The sequence below is a fragment of the Danio rerio genome, chromosome 25 (genome assembly GCF_049306965.1).
Source record: "Danio rerio strain Tuebingen ecotype United States chromosome 25, GRCz12tu, whole genome shotgun sequence".
Lineage (NCBI taxonomy): Eukaryota > Metazoa > Chordata > Actinopteri > Cypriniformes > Danionidae > Danio > Danio rerio.
The window spans coordinates 37,999,678-38,016,728 of record NC_133200.1 but is presented as its reverse complement, the minus strand read 5'-3'; the positions used below and the strand labels follow the sequence as shown (position 1 = coordinate 38,016,728).

The following is a 17,051-nucleotide window of genomic DNA, read 5'->3' as shown; positions in this document are numbered from 1 at the left end:
TATAAATAGTTTTTCTAGTGTGTAAACTTCATTATAATCATTCACCAGGAGTGAAAACAGCTCCTGCATCATTTTTCTTGTGTGGGATTTAACATTTTTGTTCTGAGGATCGGTATCAGAATCCTAGTTTATATATGGTGATGACACCGGTGATGAGTGGCGAACGTGTCACGCATTTCTACAGCCGTTTTCCACAGATAAAAATACAGTTATGACTAACATGCTCTCTGTGTTTAGATCCCACTCATCTCCAGCTGTTCTGCACCTGAAATACCTGCAAAGATGATTCAGACATGAGGTATGCGGTGCATGCTAATGCTAATTTAGTTAAAGAGCCCATATTATGGGTTTTTGAAAATCCCCCTCCATGTAGTGTGTAACACAGCTCTAAGTGAAGTGAAGTATCCAGCTAAGGCTTAAATCTGTAAGAATACAGTGTTTAAAACGGTTGATTCATCTATAAAAGAGTCGACTCATAGTGCTTCAAACGAGTCGCCTTGATACCGACTCATTAGGTGTTTCGCCATGACGAACGAACGAAACCAAGTTATTCACGTGCACGCGCAAACCCGGGAGATTTCAAACCTGAGGCCCCGCCCTCTGACGCAGAAACCCAGACACACACACACACCCACAAACACACGCACACCCACAAACACACGCACACAAACATGCCGGTCGATTGAAGTAACACTGCAGATGGACATTATATTGAGTCTCTACCCAAAGATGAAACATCAGCATTATAACCAAGCAGTTGGAAACTTCTGGAAGCTACATGCTACAAAGAATACTTCATCTGAGTTTGTTAAAGGAAGGATCAGTAAAGAGTAACTGATGGACGTCAGGATGGGTTTCTTCCATTTCTCAAGTGTAAGTACGTGCGGTTAAAGTTGTTGCCTCGTTTACTCTAGCTTGCAAGTGTATTTAGTTGTGATTTGTTACTTGTAACCGCGTGTACTGTATCAGGTTAACTGGATATATTCTCTTATCGCGTGCAAAGTCACGTTAAAAACGCGACGCGTGCTGTTTGTTTATGGAGCTCCGTGCTAGAGTTCTGCTCCCGCGATTTATTCGGAAATTTATTCCCGCGCCGCAGAAATCTGGCGCGGGGACAGCCGCGGGAATAAATTTCCGAATAAATCGCGGGAGCGGTCGGTAACGGGTTTAATTTGGGACGGGAGCGGGCTGTCTAGCAATATCACGGATATTGCTATGCGAATTAGAAAGAGAGAGTCTGCGTGGTGCTTGTGTGTGTGTGTTAGTGCGCACGCGCGCGTATGAGAGAGAGAGAGAGAGAGAGAGAGAGAGCGAACGAACGAACGAGCTTTGTGTGCTTTGTGCTGTGTGTGTGTGTTTATACAGACAGCTTGGCTGTCTGGACTGTATACTGGGTGATTTTTGGTTGTGTTCTCCGCTCTAGCGGGACCGGGCGCGGCGGGCAGAAAACGGAGCGGGTTCTCAGGCTAAAACCTGGCGGGTGCGGGCGGAAGCGGGAGCGTTGTCATCCGGAGGTGTGTGTGTGTTTTTGTGTGTGTGTGTGGTACGGCGAGTACACGACTGTCTCCTTCGTTCGGTTATCCGTGGCACTATCCACTCGCCATAGTGTGGCAGCTAAAATCCACGTCTACACTATCGAGCGTGTATGAACTGTGATTACTTTTTAAATTGCTGATTAGCTATTGGCCATTTCCCTCTCTGACTGAAGGCAGTCGACCAATCGCGACAGACTGTCATCGGTCCAATCAGCGCAGATTAGCTCCGCGCTAAGGAGGGGTTTGGGAACAAATGAATCACTGGACGATTCATACAGGAGTCGCTGGGATAATTAGCTAAAAATAAATGCAGATTATAAGACCATGAAAGTGTTTTTTGACCTTGCATGCATATTAGACTGTTGTTGGAGACACTTACAACCAGGATATGACCCTATTTCATGTATAATATGGGCTCTTTAACTACTTCTACGCTGGTACAACAGTTCAAAAAGAGTTAAAATTACTGCTATGTATTGTACCTGAATAATACATTTGTTTCCAAAATAAATTGCGCAATCAGAAGTTGCAATGGTCCCACAAACACTATAGTAAATACTGCAGTGTTGCTGAACCATACCAAAGTAAAGCACATGAATGAATCTGTTGTGGTGATTGTATAGATGCTATGTTAACACAACAGCTAACGTAATATTGACAAATGACCCAGTTGTAGTTTCCTGCAACTATAGGGTATATTATACTACAATACACACATACAAACAGAGTTTACTGTAGTAAAAACTAATGTAATTTACAGCATTTATTACAGTTCCCTACTGAAAAAACCAGCTTAAACCAGCCTAGGCTGGTTGGCTGGTTTTAGCTGGTCGACCAGGCTGGTTTTAGAGGGGTTTTGGCCATTTCCAGGCTGGTTTCCAGCCATTTCCAGCCTGGTATTAGCTGGTCAGGCTGGGAGATGACCAGCTAAAACCAGCTTGACCAGCCTAGCCAGGCTGGGAGCCCAGCCAAAACCAGCTATGTCCAGCTTAAACCAGGCTGGTCAAGCTGGTTTTAGCTGGATTTAGCTGGTCATTTTTCAGCCTGACCAGCTAAGAACAGGCTGGAAATGGCTGGAAACCAGCCTGGAAATGGCCAAAACCCCTCTAAAACCAGCCTGGTCCACCAGCTAAAACCAGCCTAGTCTGGTTTAAGCTGGATTTTTCAGAAGGGTTAAAATAAAAAAGATACATACACTATAAAAAAGGTTTAGGCTTATTTTATATATAATATAGAGCACATTTGGATGGTGAGGGAAAACCAGGGAACCCGGGGAAAACCCACACGGACACGGGGAGAACATGCAAACTCATTAAAAACATCCATTCATTCATTTTATTGTCGGCTTAGTCCCTTTATTAATCCGGGGTTGCCACAGCGGAATGAACCGCCAACTTATCCAGCAAGTTTTTACGCAGCGGATGCCCTTCCAGCCGCAACCCATCTCTGGGAAACATCACACACACACACATTCAAACACACACTCATACTCTACAGACAATTTAGCCAACCCAATTCACCTGTACCGCATGTGTTTGGACTGTGGGGGAAACCGGAGCACCCGGAGGAAACCCACGCGAAGGCAGGGAGAACATGCAAACTCCACACAGAAACGCCAACTGAGCCGAGATTCGATCCAGCGACCCAGCAACCTTCTTTCTGTGAAGCGACAGCACTACCTACTGCGCCACTGCCTCGCCCCAAACAAAAACATCCAACAGATGACTGTTATTTCACTCCTGGAAAGAGGATTATTGGTTTAAGAAAGTCAATTACGCATTTTAATGTGGCCAGAGATATCAAGCACATTAACTACTGACCTGTGATCACTGCCAGGGATCTCTGCATCTCTCAATGTGTAGTAAAATTCATGTTAAGAACGGTTCATGTTTGAGCTGTAAGTGAGAAGCTAATTGGATCACTTGTCATGAGAAAAGTGTTGACTGACTGCAACATTTCCCTTCTGCTTTAAAGGCTCAATCATTTTACAGCAGAGCACAGATCCAGATTCTGCCCTCGTCCGCTGAATGAAGCGGGCTCTCTTATAATTACTTCATTTGTACTTCAAACCAAATGCTGACCCGTCTCTCTTTGAGCTTGCGGAAAGATCACAGATGAAACAAAAACGATTCAGACTCACCCCATATTGCCATGAAGATTGCGAAGAAAACTGTGCCTCCGTTATCAAAAAGATGGGTCACCTGGGTGGGCACAAAAGAGGCAATGTGTTTTAGGATGCAGAATTAGGATAAAACAGCGAGACATGGATAGAAAAGCGTTTGATTCTTCAAATGTCTGTATAATCCTAAAACAGCACTCAAGGTCACAAACAGGCCTGTCACGATAATCAGTATATCGACTTACCGTGCAATACTTGGAGATGACCTCAACCATTTTTGCCATTGCAATATACATTTTCTAGGGATGCCACGGTTCTCAATATAATATTAAACCGTATAGTACGACCTCCCCGGTTCAATACGCGCTTGTGAATTGCGGTTTTCTCGGTTTTGCGTTTAAATAATATATGTGTGTTTCATATCTCCCCGAATTGACTGTGTGTGTGTTTAAATCCATGAGCTGAGATGAGGAAACTCCTCTCCGCGAGTAAATATCCAATCACTGTGCTCTAAAGTTAGGGGGCGCTTGACCATTCGTTGCATTGTACTTGCACGTGTAATGACAAAGTTGAAACTAATCTAATCTTACCATCATTCCACACTTTAACATGGCAAGCTGCGGTGAGGTGAGGCTGAGGCAACAGTGCGAGAAAGTGCTGACGTCTTTTAAATCTGCAGTGTGGGGACATTTCGATGATCCGGCACCTCATTTTTCCCATCCCCCTCCTCAACCGCCCTCCTCCCTCCGTCTGTTGTTCACTTTTACTTTCTTCCTCTACTCCCCAACTCTTCACTTCAGTGCGCGACACCTCTACATCCTCGGGTAACATGTCGGATCCGTTACCCCGATCTGTTCCAGGACCTCACAATTCACAAATTAAGCACTAGGCGAAACCTTAAAAGGCGTTTGTAAAACCAAAAATAAGCAAGAAGGAGAACAAGGCGACGGATGACGACGATAAACTGTTACCCGAGAAAGAACATGGCGCAGAAACTTTGCGAGCAGTGAGAGCACCCAGCAGAGATATCCCCAAACTGAAGACGGATTTAAGAAAAGAATTCAGCCAGTTCGAAGAAGAGTTTAAAACTGAGATGAAAACAGAAGTGGACAAGCTGAAAAGCGACATAAATCAGAAGTTAGAAGGCATCTCCGAAGATATTCAGTCATCTGGCACAAGACTAGAAGCAGAGGAGCGAATAGCTGAACTCGAGTCGGCAAAACATTGTAGCATGTTTAAATGTTACTATTATTATTTTCTGATTTGTCTATTTATTTTCTTGCATTGGGTTTTGTTTGATATGTGGATGTTATACTGCTTCCGACCTCCAGGGGCAATAGGTTGATTTGCTCCTATATAAAAAGTCACTTACCATAGAGTAAGTAGGAATGTTTGGTAGAGGGTCCACCACATGGATCACTTTCACTACCGGCCTACACCTTCGGTCAAATGGTTAAGAACTTTAAGTTATCGCTCAATTGTGAACATATGTGTCTTTTATTTGATGTTTTGTGTGTAAAAAGTTATTTATGTCATTTTCGTTTGCTTGTTTTAGAAGGACTGTTTATATGTTGCTGTGGGTGTGTTGGCTTGCTGTTTTTCACTGAGGAAGCCAAGTTAACCAATTTCTAGGAGAGCAAAAGTCTCTCTTAATCAGGGCAACTTGACGGCTGTCTTACAACCACCTCTCTTCGTAGGAGGCACAGGACATAAGGATTTGCATCGCTCTCAAGTGCTCTAAATAAGTGGGCTGCGTCCGAAACCGCATACTTCCATACTATATAGTACGCTAAAATCAGTATGCGAGCCGAGTCGTATGTCAGAATTAATAGAATTCGAAAATCAGTATGCGAGAAGTACCCGGATGACTTACTACTTCCGGCGAGATTCTAGAGTGCGCATCCCAGCCATGCTGCGCTATCCCATGATGCCCCGCGAGGGAATTCATGAATGGAAGTAAAGCGACGCAATTGACGCAGGTAGGTCACGTGACCATGACAAAATGGCGGATTTAGTACGTCTGAATTCCATTCATACTTTTCACGTTCATACTGTATAGAACACACTCTTCTAACGGCCGAGTAGTTCGTTTACATTCAAATGCAGCACCTACTGAGTAGTAGGCGGTTTCGGACGCAGCCGTGGTCATTGACTTGATGTTTTGTGGTTTGTTTGCTGATGAGAACTTTACACGTAGATAAAATGTGTATGTTTCATTTAATTTGTTTTAAGAGAGTGTTTAATTCAGTGCAGCCAAAATTCTGTAGACCCCCCTCCTCAGAGTAATACCAAATCGAGGAGAGGAGGTGTTGCAACATGAACTAAAGGACGACTTTCTACACACCTTAAAAGTGCAAAAGACGTTGCAGAATAAGGTCACGGATCTCGAGGGCCGATCACAGCGAAATAACATAAAATTATACGGCAGTAACATGAAAAACAGGCGAGGCAGTGGCGCAGTAGGTAGTGCTGTCGCCTCACAGCAAGAAGGTCGCTGAGTTGCTGGTTCGAACCTCGGCTCAGTTGGCGTTTCTGTGTGGAGTTTGCATGTTCTCCCTGCCTTCGCGGGGGTTTGCTCCGGGTGCTCCAGTTTCCCCTACAGTCCAAAGACATGCTACAGGTGAATTGGGTGCGCTAAATTGTCAGTAGTGTATAAGTGTGTGTGTGAATGTGTGTGTGATGTTTCCCAGAGATGGGTTGCGGCTGGAAGGGCATCCGCTGCATAAAAATTTGCTAGATAAGTTGGCGGTTCATTCCACTGTGGCGACCCCGGATTATTAAAGGGACTAAGCCGAGAAGAAAATTAATGAATGAATGAACATGAAAAACAATGTGGAAAAAGTGAAGCGCTATGAATACTTTCCTGCTGCATTGTATGTCATGTGCAAGCTAAATACTACTAATAATAATATTAATAATAATATTAGCATTGCCTCTTTAGTCCGGGACAGTGAGGTTTACTTGCAGTCAATCCTATACCTGCTAGCCTTTATTAAACTCACCCCTCGAAACCCCAATTCCATCCGGGTCACGGCACCACTTTAATCATATCCTCTTGGCTCTCTCTCAAAATGCTAATAACAGGTTATAGGGTCTAACAAAGCTGCCGTAGCCCTTTTAAGAAATTCAGTAAGAAAAATTGGGCTTGTGCATTAAGGTTTTTTCTGACAGTTATTTGCAGCAATGAGGCAGAGGCAGTTAATGTGATTCAGTAACCGCAGCCGTCTTTGGGGAACAAATACAACAGTAAGCACTGGCACTGAAAGACCACCTGCACACACACACACACACACACACACACACACACACACACACACACACACACACACACACACACACACACACACACACACACACACACACACACACACACACACACACACACACACACACACACACACACACAGAGTCTTCGAGCCAAAAGACATAGTATAGTATGTCTGACAATGAAATGCAACACAGAGACAAGGGTTGCAAAGACTAGTCGACTTTAACACACTGATATGGCGCTCTTTGAGTGTGCACTAACTCTGATGGGTTTAATGCAGAGGGTAAATTGTTGGCCGCACTTCACTTACTGGACCATTTGTAATCAGATCCCTAAAGGCGGATGTTTATATCAAGTCTAAATGCAGTGGACATTTTAAAACTACCTTGATATGAAAGAGTAAACAAATTTGCTGTCAGATTTGGAGTGATGCTCATGACAGGAAGCTTGACTGAGATGCCATTGCCATTGTCATGACCAGCTCAATTGAGTGACAACTTAGGTTGGGCATCGTTTGCGTTTTTTGATATCGGTGGTAAATCGATGCTTTTAAAATGGTGCAGTTGCCAAAACGGTGCACTTTTGAGCTATGAAATTATGGTGGAAAATCTTTTATTTGACAAAAAAAAAAACTTTTTAAATCATATTAATTGAACAATATAACTAAAGTTTAACCCTTTCAGACCTGAATTATGTTCCAAATTTCAGAAAAATGGGATGTCGTAATGTCCATTGTAATGGACACAGGGTCTGAAGGGGTTAAAGTAAACATCAATTCATAATTTATACATTTGAACTACATTCGTATATTTCTTGTGATCATTTGTGTTTGTTAGCATGACTTTTATGCTGCGTTCACACCAGACACGGAACGCGCGTCAAGCGCGAGTGATTTATATGTTAAGTCAATGCAAACGCGCGAATAGACATCCTGCGGAGCGATACGTGCGAATGGTGCAAATTGCGCGAATGGCGCAGGGCGAATTGAGCATTTTGCGCGTTTGACGTGCTTAACGAGCGTTTCGCGCGAATCTCGAGTTCGAAAATCTGAACTTCAGCGTACATTCGCGCCGCGTTAACCAATCAGAAGCTTGCTCTTGTGGGGGCGTGATTGTGACGTAGAACCTGTTGTTGGTGTTCCAAGGGAAATCCTCCAGCCTTCACCAACAACAGTTCATCAAACTCGGCTTGGCTCAGTCAGAAGCACCGCTGAAAGCCTCCGTCATCCAGGTTCAGTTTCTGGAGGAGTTTTTGAGCTCACAGAGCTGGATGCACCTCTGAAAGGATGTAGTGGACTCAGACACGACCATAAACGTATCGACGCTGTTTTTAGTCTTCATAAAGCACATAAACACTGTTATTTTCTTAATAAAATCTATGTTAGCCATTTAGCTATGAAGCTAGAGTCTTCGGGCAGACAGAAGCCCTGCCCATCACGCGAATCCGCGTCTGTTCTGAAGTGAATTTGACACGTGAATGAAGCGGGGTTTGACGCACGAATGAAGCGAGTAAACTCAAATGTTCACGCGGCTATTTACGCGCGAATAGCGCGATTTATCCGCGCGTTCCGTGTCCGGTGTGAACACAGCATTAGATTTGCATAAGCTTACTGCTAACCTGTGGAAAGGCAGAGAAAAAAAACAATCAGGGAACAGCTTTTTCTAGGGTTGGGGCTTGTGACTTCCTACATGTACATCAGTGATGGAATTGCCTTTATCTGAATGAGACAATAATATGAGGAATTGATGATAGATCGATTAACGTCATTGCGTCACCAGGCTATCCACGTTTCCTCTGCTTTCATGTAATTTCGGGTGTTTCATTTTAATATATCGACTTTAACTGCAGTTCGGCAGCTTCACTTTCATTCAGCAGCATATCGTTCATGCCCCCGTGACCAACTGAGCTGGATGCGAGTATGAAGTAGGGACTGCTGAAAGAGTTATATATTAGCCAACAATATTAAAATAAAATATTGAAAAGCAGAAAAAAAACAAGACAAACAGCATGAAAATAAAATATTTTGTTTTTGTCCAAAAAAAGAAAAAAAGGCTGAAAATACGCGCTGAATAAAGGCTGCGTCGCACTGCCCAGCTTGCTGGTTCCACTTCTCTCACACCAGATGTGGAAAGATCCGCTACCTTTGTAGTTTATTCTCAGCCTTTATTGTATGTCACACCACACAGGAGATTGTCAACAACTTAAATCAGACAATGGACTGTCCCATGGCAAGGTGGTGTACCCCAGGGGTGTAGTCTTGCAGCGCTTTTCTTTTAGGACAGTGCAGATAGTCTGAGTCCCCGGAGGCAGCTTTATTTGTTGAGGAGGTGGAGATTTTGGCAGAGCAGCTTCATAAAGAGCATCTGAGGTCTAGGCAGGAGGTTTGATTCACAGCTCACATAATTTTTCATTTAACCTGCGTGGAAAGAGCACACTGACATTTAATCCTTCGAGATGGGAAAGGAATGGCAGGGCTTGAATGGCAGAATACCTGGAGAGGGAATCTATAAAGCGAGTCTGAAGAAGCGTAACAGATGATTTTGAAAGCAGAAGAGCTGCACACAGGTATATTAAATCCTTCCTGAGCTGAGAAAATGATCTTTTGAGTTGACAGTTTTGCCACCAGAACTGGTGTAGGTGGACAAACGGCGAAGACGTGGTAAAAGGTGTAAGGCTGATTTCAGCTTCGTTGTTGACTCATGACAGTAGTAGATTGCCAAGAAGCTTTGACAAAAGGTGCAATTTTCATACGACAACATTTTCGTATGAGAAGGAACCAATTTTATGTGCATTTTAATCAAACTGAGCTTCTGCCAGGCGAAGTAACCCCCATGTTCCCACGACACAAACCCCACTTTCAGTTTTTAGCACTGGTGAAGAATCTGCGTTTGATTTGCATGTTGAAAAGCAAGAGCTAATTCAAAGCACATGACAAAAACAGACTCTCCTAACGAGACTACAGCAGAAATATGTGAAAACGAGACGTTCTGGTTGTTCTGTAAATCAAGCGGATCTTTTCAGCGGTTGTGTTTACATTAGGATGATGACAGGAATATAATTTATCGCCACACAAACAGGATGACAAGCGGTTTTCTGGCCTTTCATGCTGTTTGTCTTGTTGTTTTTTTCTGCTTTTCATGTTCCCACAGAAAACAGCATCATGAACTGATTACAGGAATCAATGCCAAGATGCAAATTGGCTCATAAATTGAATTGAAGATGTACAAGCCATCTACTGGAGAAAAGAGCAGTTACTCTTTCATTTCCATAAAGTTTTTTTGTGTGTCGTAAAATGTTTGATTTGTTTGATGGCTGGAAACTAATGTAGAGCCAAAGGGTTTTAAACTGATTGTCCACACAACATGAAATGTCACAGAAATTATTCAGCAAGTTGTTACTGTCCTGTGAGTGTTGATGGGAATAACGGTGTTATAAATAAATGGCGTTACGAACAGAATTCAGTTTCCCCCATTACAACATTACCACCATTACTGACAATAAAAAGCAGTGTTATTTAATTGATATATAAATTGTAATTGAGCACCCTGGAGCGGTTTTCATCTGACTCTGTCGGCCTGCTCTGGTGTGTTACATTTTTTAAGAAGTATGATTTATTTTAGACTTATTTGATGGCCAGTCACGGTAATTAAGCGTTACCGTCTATTGCTTTACTGTTCCAGTACAGAAATAAAAATATTTACAATATAATGATACATGTGTTTCCCAGTACTGGGTTGTAGCTGGAAGGGCATCCGCTGTGTAAAACATATCCTAAAAAAGTTTGTGGTTCATTCCACTTAAGAATAAAGGGACTAAGCTGAAGGAAAATTAATCAATGAATGAATGATACATGTGTTGTAGGCTAGTTTTTAACAGCAGATGTCACTCTAGGCTAGCTTTTAACAGTAGATGGTGTCCCAAGCTAGTTTATAACAGCAGACAGCACTCTAGGATAGTTTATAACAGCAGATACCGCTCTAGACTAGTTTATGACAGCAGATGGCGCTCAAGGGTAGTTTATAATAGCACATGTCGCTCTAGGCTAGTTTATAAAAGCAGATGGCGCTCTAGGCTAGTTTGTAACAGCAGATGGCGCTCTAGGGTAGTTTATAATAGCACATGTCGCTCTAGGCTAGTTTATAAGAGCAGATGGCGCTCTAGGCTAGTTTGTAACAGCAGATGGCGCTCAAGGGTAGTTTATAATAGCACATGTCGCTCTAGACTAGTTTATAAGAGCAGATGGCGCTCTAGGCTAGTTTGTAACAGCAGATGGCGCTCTAGGCTAGTTTGTAACAGCAGATGTCGCTCTAGGCTAGCTTTTAACAGCAGATGGCGCTCTAGGCTAGTTAATAACAGCAATTGACGCTCTAGGCTAGTTTATAACAGCAGACGGTGCTCTAGGCTAGTTTATAATAGCAGATGTCGCTCTAGGCTAGTTTGTAACAGCAGATGGCGCTCTAGGCTAGTTTATAACAGCAGATGTCGCTCTAGGCTAGTTTATAAGAGCAGATGGCGCTCTAGGCTAGTTTTTAACAGCTGATGGCGCTCTAGGCTAGTTTATAACAGCAATTGCCGCTCTAGGCTAGTTTATAACAGCAGACGGTGCTCTAGGCTAGTTTATAATAGCAGATTTTTTTCAGATTTTTTCGTTTTATCATGCGAGTCATGCAAGCCAGCTTACATGAAAATGTAAGAAAATGTAACATTTTGATTTATTTTAATAGTTATAATAAATTGAATTTTGTAAACTAACTATTATGATCTGGGGGAAAACACAGTAATAGGTGTCTCCTGCTCCGGAAAGGTCTGAAAGGCTCATGTGAGTTTGATATCAGTGTGTTTACGGTGCGTCTACAGTACCTTTGCATAAACGCAGCTGTCGCTGAGTGTCCATGAGCTGCAGTTGCCTTCACACATGGGGCACATGACGGTGGTGTTCGCCTCACAGATCTCCTTACTGCAACGCAAACACAATCACAACCAGTGCTTTACTGTGAAGAAAAGCTACGAAAACACAGAGCGCTGCAGACGACCTCAGGACTGACCTTACTTGGCTGGAGTCCATGGTGAAAAGCCCATATAGGAAGACGAAAAGGCCGACTAAAGCAGCAGGGATTAGCATTCCCGTATACCAGCCCAACCAGGCGAAATACAGACCGATCTTCTCTCCGAAATACCGTCTGCCAGACACACAGAGAAACAGACAACAGAGAAACATGGTTCAATAGGGCAGTTGTGGCATCATGGTTAGGTTCTGCAGGTTCAAATTTAAATCAGTAACTTAAATGATGCTTATTTCAAAATATTAATAAGTTGATCCAATTTTATTGACAGTGAACGAGAGTTGAGTGCACCTAAGGCTGTTGCCTTTATGTTTTGCACACAATTATGTTTTAAACATTAACTAATGAATAAGTAGATTTTAGCAGCACAGTGGTTAGCACTGACGCCTCTCAGGAAGAAGGCTACTGGCTTGAGTCCCGGCTGGGTCAGTTGGTGTTTCTGTGTGGAGTTTGCATGTTCTCCCCGTGTTGGCGTGGGTTTCTTCCGGATGCTCTGGTTTACCCCCACAGTCCAAACCAACCCAGGCTCATTCTGAAAATGTACCTCTATATACATTTCTGGAGAGCGCAAAATACGTCCCAGGAGCTACGTTTTTTCCCCAGTTTTTGTTTTTACGAATCCACTAGAGGATGCTATGCATGCTTTTTAAAATCTCTAATTTCTCTCGCAAGTGCCATTTGTGCCTGCTGTCTGCTTGACCCACCCACCCCCTTCCCTAAACCTATCCAATATTGTTTTTAAAAGCAGATTGACCCACCCACCCACTTCTCTAAACCCAACCAATAGTGTTTTTAAAAGCAGCGATTGACCCGCCCACCCCTTCCTTAAACCCAACCAATAGTGTTTTTAAAAGCACAGATTGACCCGCTCACCTCCTCCCTAAACCCAACCAATAGTTTTTTTAAAAGCACAGATTGACCCGCCCACCCCCTTCCCTAAACCCAACCAATAGTGTTTTAAAAGCACAGATTGACCCCCCCCCACCCACTTCCCTAAACACAACTGACAAATTTAAAAAGCATGTCACACTGCCCGGTGGCATTCATTTAAAAAATGAAATGCAGCCATACATAGCTCTGGCTACATAATTTACGATCTCCAAAAATGTATACAGGGCTACGTTTTTAGAATTAGCCTATCTTGGTCCAAACACATGCGCTATAGGTGAGCTGGATGAACTAAATTGTCCGTAGTGTATAGGTGCGTGTGAATGTGTGTGTATGGGTGTTTCCCAGTACTAGGTTGCAGCTGAAAGGGCATCCGCTTTGTAAAACACATGCTGGAATAGTTGGCGGTTCATTCCGCTGTGGAGAATTCTGATAAATCAGACACTAAGCCGAAGGAAAATGAATGAATGAGTTGATTTTACCGTATGAGGTCGAGCGGCTGGTATTTGTACCAGATCCCCCAGCGTGCCCATCTCTCGTACAGAAGGTGTCTGTGGTTCTGAGCGCCGTGGGTTTTAATCGGGTGTCTGCTTTTGTAACAGCCCTGAAATCACACAAATAAGACTTTCAGATCTCTGTCAACAGTAAAAACACTAACAAGATAGCAGTGTAAAACGGCTGAGTTTTACCTCGTGTGGAGGAAACGCGGCTTCATACGTGCTGTTGCCCAGCAGACGATTAATACCTGAAAACAGAAGAAAACTTCATTTTCTGAACTATAGGCATCGATCTGAATGACTAGCTCTGTTTCCATCCACATGTATTTATGCACATTATGGTATACTGCATTACAAAGCGCCTAATGGAAATGCTAAGATGAGCATAAATCTTGATTTTTGAGTAGGATAAATGTTTTATCTGATAGCAGAAATGTGCATGAACTACAACTGAAACACAATCATGCCGAGTTCAGACTGCAGGGTTTTCAAAGCAGTCGTGTCACGGATGTTGTCTCACTGCATGACTATCTGGGCTAGCGTTTAGTCGCTGCTTTGTTTACTCTGCAACAGGGGCGATTTTAGGACTTTCATTTTAGGGAGGCTCATCTCCTTATATATATAAAGCCTAATATTACATTTATAAGTACTAATTTAATAGTAATAGAAGGATGTAAAGGAGGATTAAGCAAAATTGTTTCTACTCTATAACTAATGTTCTCAACTCACAGCAATAAAACTTTACAATGAGTGCAACAGTTTGTATTCTATAGTTTATTATTATAATTTTTCATTTTCCATGTCTGCAATTCCTGTATTTTGGCATTTTTTTGCTGAGAATCCAACATGGAAATCAGTGTTTTCTTTATTGGCATTGATTGTTTTGAAATTTAAATGTCATTAACATGCCTGTGTTTTAATTTCTTCGATTAATCGATTAATCAAGATTCATTTTTTTTAAAAGGTGTGATTAATTAGTTAATTTTATTTAATCGATTGACAGCACTAATATAAATATTTTTAACTGACAGGCTAATTCCCATACTTCACGATCTGAATGATAATAATAAATTAGTATTTTTTTTTAATACTAGACAACACTTGATGTTTCTCCAGTATCTCTGTCAGTGACAGGTAAAACAATACTTTCATATCAAATTTAAAAGGGGACTGAGGTGATAATTTAGTGTACATTTTATGAGCTATCTGCAAATGTTTTAGGGGGGCTGAGTCGAAATATAGGGGGGCTACAGCTCCTCTAAAATAGGCCTAGCAACACCCCTACACTGTAAGATGGATTGGCGAGAGGGGGTTTCACAATGCATGACTTTACTATAGGAAGAATCGCCGACAACTTTGTCCAAACTATGTCTCACGACCAAAAACACACAGTATATCTTGTGTTATTGACTACATAATGAGAATAATTACCAAAAGTCCTTAATTCACTGAGATTTCTGTCTTGTAGGTCTTAAATGTGTGAAATTTAAGACCCCACGGACACCCTGTATAAACAGAGACTGTCCCGTACACAGGCACAGTACGCACCTTCCCACGAGCTGCCTGACTGGCCTATGAGGAGCCGCTCGTGCTGGCCATAATAATAAAGCAGATTCAGACAACACAACGGAGGAGCTGCGGAGAAACCAGAGAACATGCAGAGACATGCAGACACACCAGGGAGAGCTCAGCTCAGGACGGGACGGGACGTTTGTAAAATGATTACTGATGCTAATGAATAGAGTTTCGAGGCTTGATGAGGATGTGGAGAAGGACTGGAATACTAAAAAGACAACAATAAATGGATGGATAAAGAAATGTAAACAAAATGGTGGTCAGCATGAGACGGTTTAAGCTGACAAACTCCCTGTATGACGCCTCACACTTATGAAAATAAAGCTTAAAGGGATAGTTTAAACACAGATGGATATTCTGTCATCATTTACTCAATCCCTGCACTTATTTACAAATCAGTTTGAGTGTATTCTTTGTGGTTGAACACAAAGGAAGATATCCTGACTGTCATCAACTTTCACAGCATATTTTGTTGCTACACTCAAAAAAAATCAACTAGGCATGTATTGGATTTACAAAATAAAAATTTGTCAGATTGAAAAGAACAAATCAAGTTTACGTATGTTAAATGATTAATTCATGTTATTTGAAACTGAATCAAGAAATAATCAAATGAATTTGATCAGAACATGTTGATTCAATGAGACTGAGACGCTTCAAATCGACAACTCTCACTCTGGAGAGTCACTTCGCGCATATCAGTAGGTGGCGGTAGTGCGTTTGGATGTCACCATACGAAAACAACAAGAAGTACCACCGCGTGTTTTCGGCACAGTTTGGGAATTGGTTTTCCCAAGAGCTTGAATGTTATGCATGTTATGTTGTTGGCTAAATGTTTCTTATACATTTTATATTACATATTACAATTTTGGATATTATATAACATTTTGTATCAGAATATTAAAGAAGAAATTTGTTTAAATGTGATTGGTGCCTGCTAAAGGCTATAATAAAAGAAATATATATATATATAAATATAAATAAATATATATAAATATATATATATAAATATAAATAAATATATATAAATAAATAAATAAATATATATATATATATATATATATATATATATATATATATATATATATATATATATATATATATATATAACATGTTTTCTGTCCTTTTTGTGTTGAATTACTTAATTTTAAATCTTGCTTCATAGTATTGTCATTTAAAAAATGTTATTTAAACAACAGGGCGAGGCAGTGGCGCAGTGGGTAGCACGTTCGCCTCACAGCAAGAAGGTTGCTGGATTGCTGGTTCGAACCTCGGCTCAGTTGTCGTTTCTGTGTGGAGTTTGCATGTTCTCCCTGCCTTCGCGTGGGTTTCCTCCCCGGGTGCTCCGGTTTCCCACACAGTCCAAAGACATGCGGTACAGGTGAATTTGGTAAGCTAAATTGTCCGTAGTGTATGAGTGTGTGTGTGAATGTTTCCCAGATAATTTGTGGCTGGAAGGGCATCCGCTGCATAAAAAACTTGCTGGATAAGTTGGCGGTTCATTCCACTGTGGCGACCCCGGATTGATAAAGGGACTAAGCCGACAAGAAAATGAATGAATGAATGAATTTAAACAACAATATTGCTGATTACTAGCTGATTTAACAAGACATAATTTTGTTAAAGTAAAGCTTTAGTGTTACATTGAGTAAATTAGAATCATTTTAATTAGAATAACACAATACAAACATTTTGAGTCAATTAGTTGCAAAGAAGTTAGACTGACATATTGAACCATGTTTTATCTACAAATGTGCTTTGTGTTCATACAACATGTTCAAAGCAGTTCAGGTTTACTTGATTGGATTAGATGCATAAAGGGTGCCACGATTAAATCATGTTCATTCAACAAATTTTTTTTGAGTGTATTATGCATGTCAATGGCTGCTTTCTATATAATTCTTCCGAATATATTGTCTTGTGTTTAACAGGAGAAAGAAATTCATAGAGGAAACACTCGAGTGTGAATAAATGATGGGGAAACTTTCCTTTTGGGATGACAGATATGCAGGGGTTGCTGTAAAGCTGGTGAGTAAAGCACAAAGTAAGATCAAAACTAAGAAAAATCTTATTATTTTAGAAACTATACACTGATAAGTACCATTG

The 17,051-nt window shown here is 41.5% G+C and overlaps 1 protein-coding gene across 17 annotated transcripts in view; it reads right to left on the bottom strand.

Moving 5' to 3' along the window:
- The window catches only part of ano3 (anoctamin 3), a 123,315-nt gene that overhangs the window by 30,514 nt on the left and 75,750 nt on the right, over positions 1–17,051 (bottom strand). For 12 of the 17 annotated variants that reach the window (XR_012400526.1, XR_012400525.1, XR_012400523.1 and 9 more), the window contains exons 9-13: positions 13,563–13,618; positions 13,356–13,477; positions 11,968–12,102; positions 11,783–11,879; positions 3,676–3,736 (exon numbers count right to left, since the gene is read on the bottom strand). Coding sequence is in view for 12 of the 17 variants with exons in the window: in XM_073943392.1 (XP_073799493.1) it covers positions 3,676–3,736; positions 11,783–11,879; positions 11,968–12,102; positions 13,356–13,477; positions 13,563–13,618 (471 nt within the window). In the remaining 5 variants the exon portion in view is untranslated. Of the gene's footprint in view, positions 1–3,675; positions 3,737–11,782; positions 11,880–11,967; positions 12,103–13,355; positions 13,478–13,562; positions 13,619–14,918; positions 15,006–17,051 lie in introns of all 17 variants that reach the window. The other 5 variants (XM_073943389.1, XM_073943388.1, XM_068217575.2 and 2 more) reach the window with 1 other exon arrangement.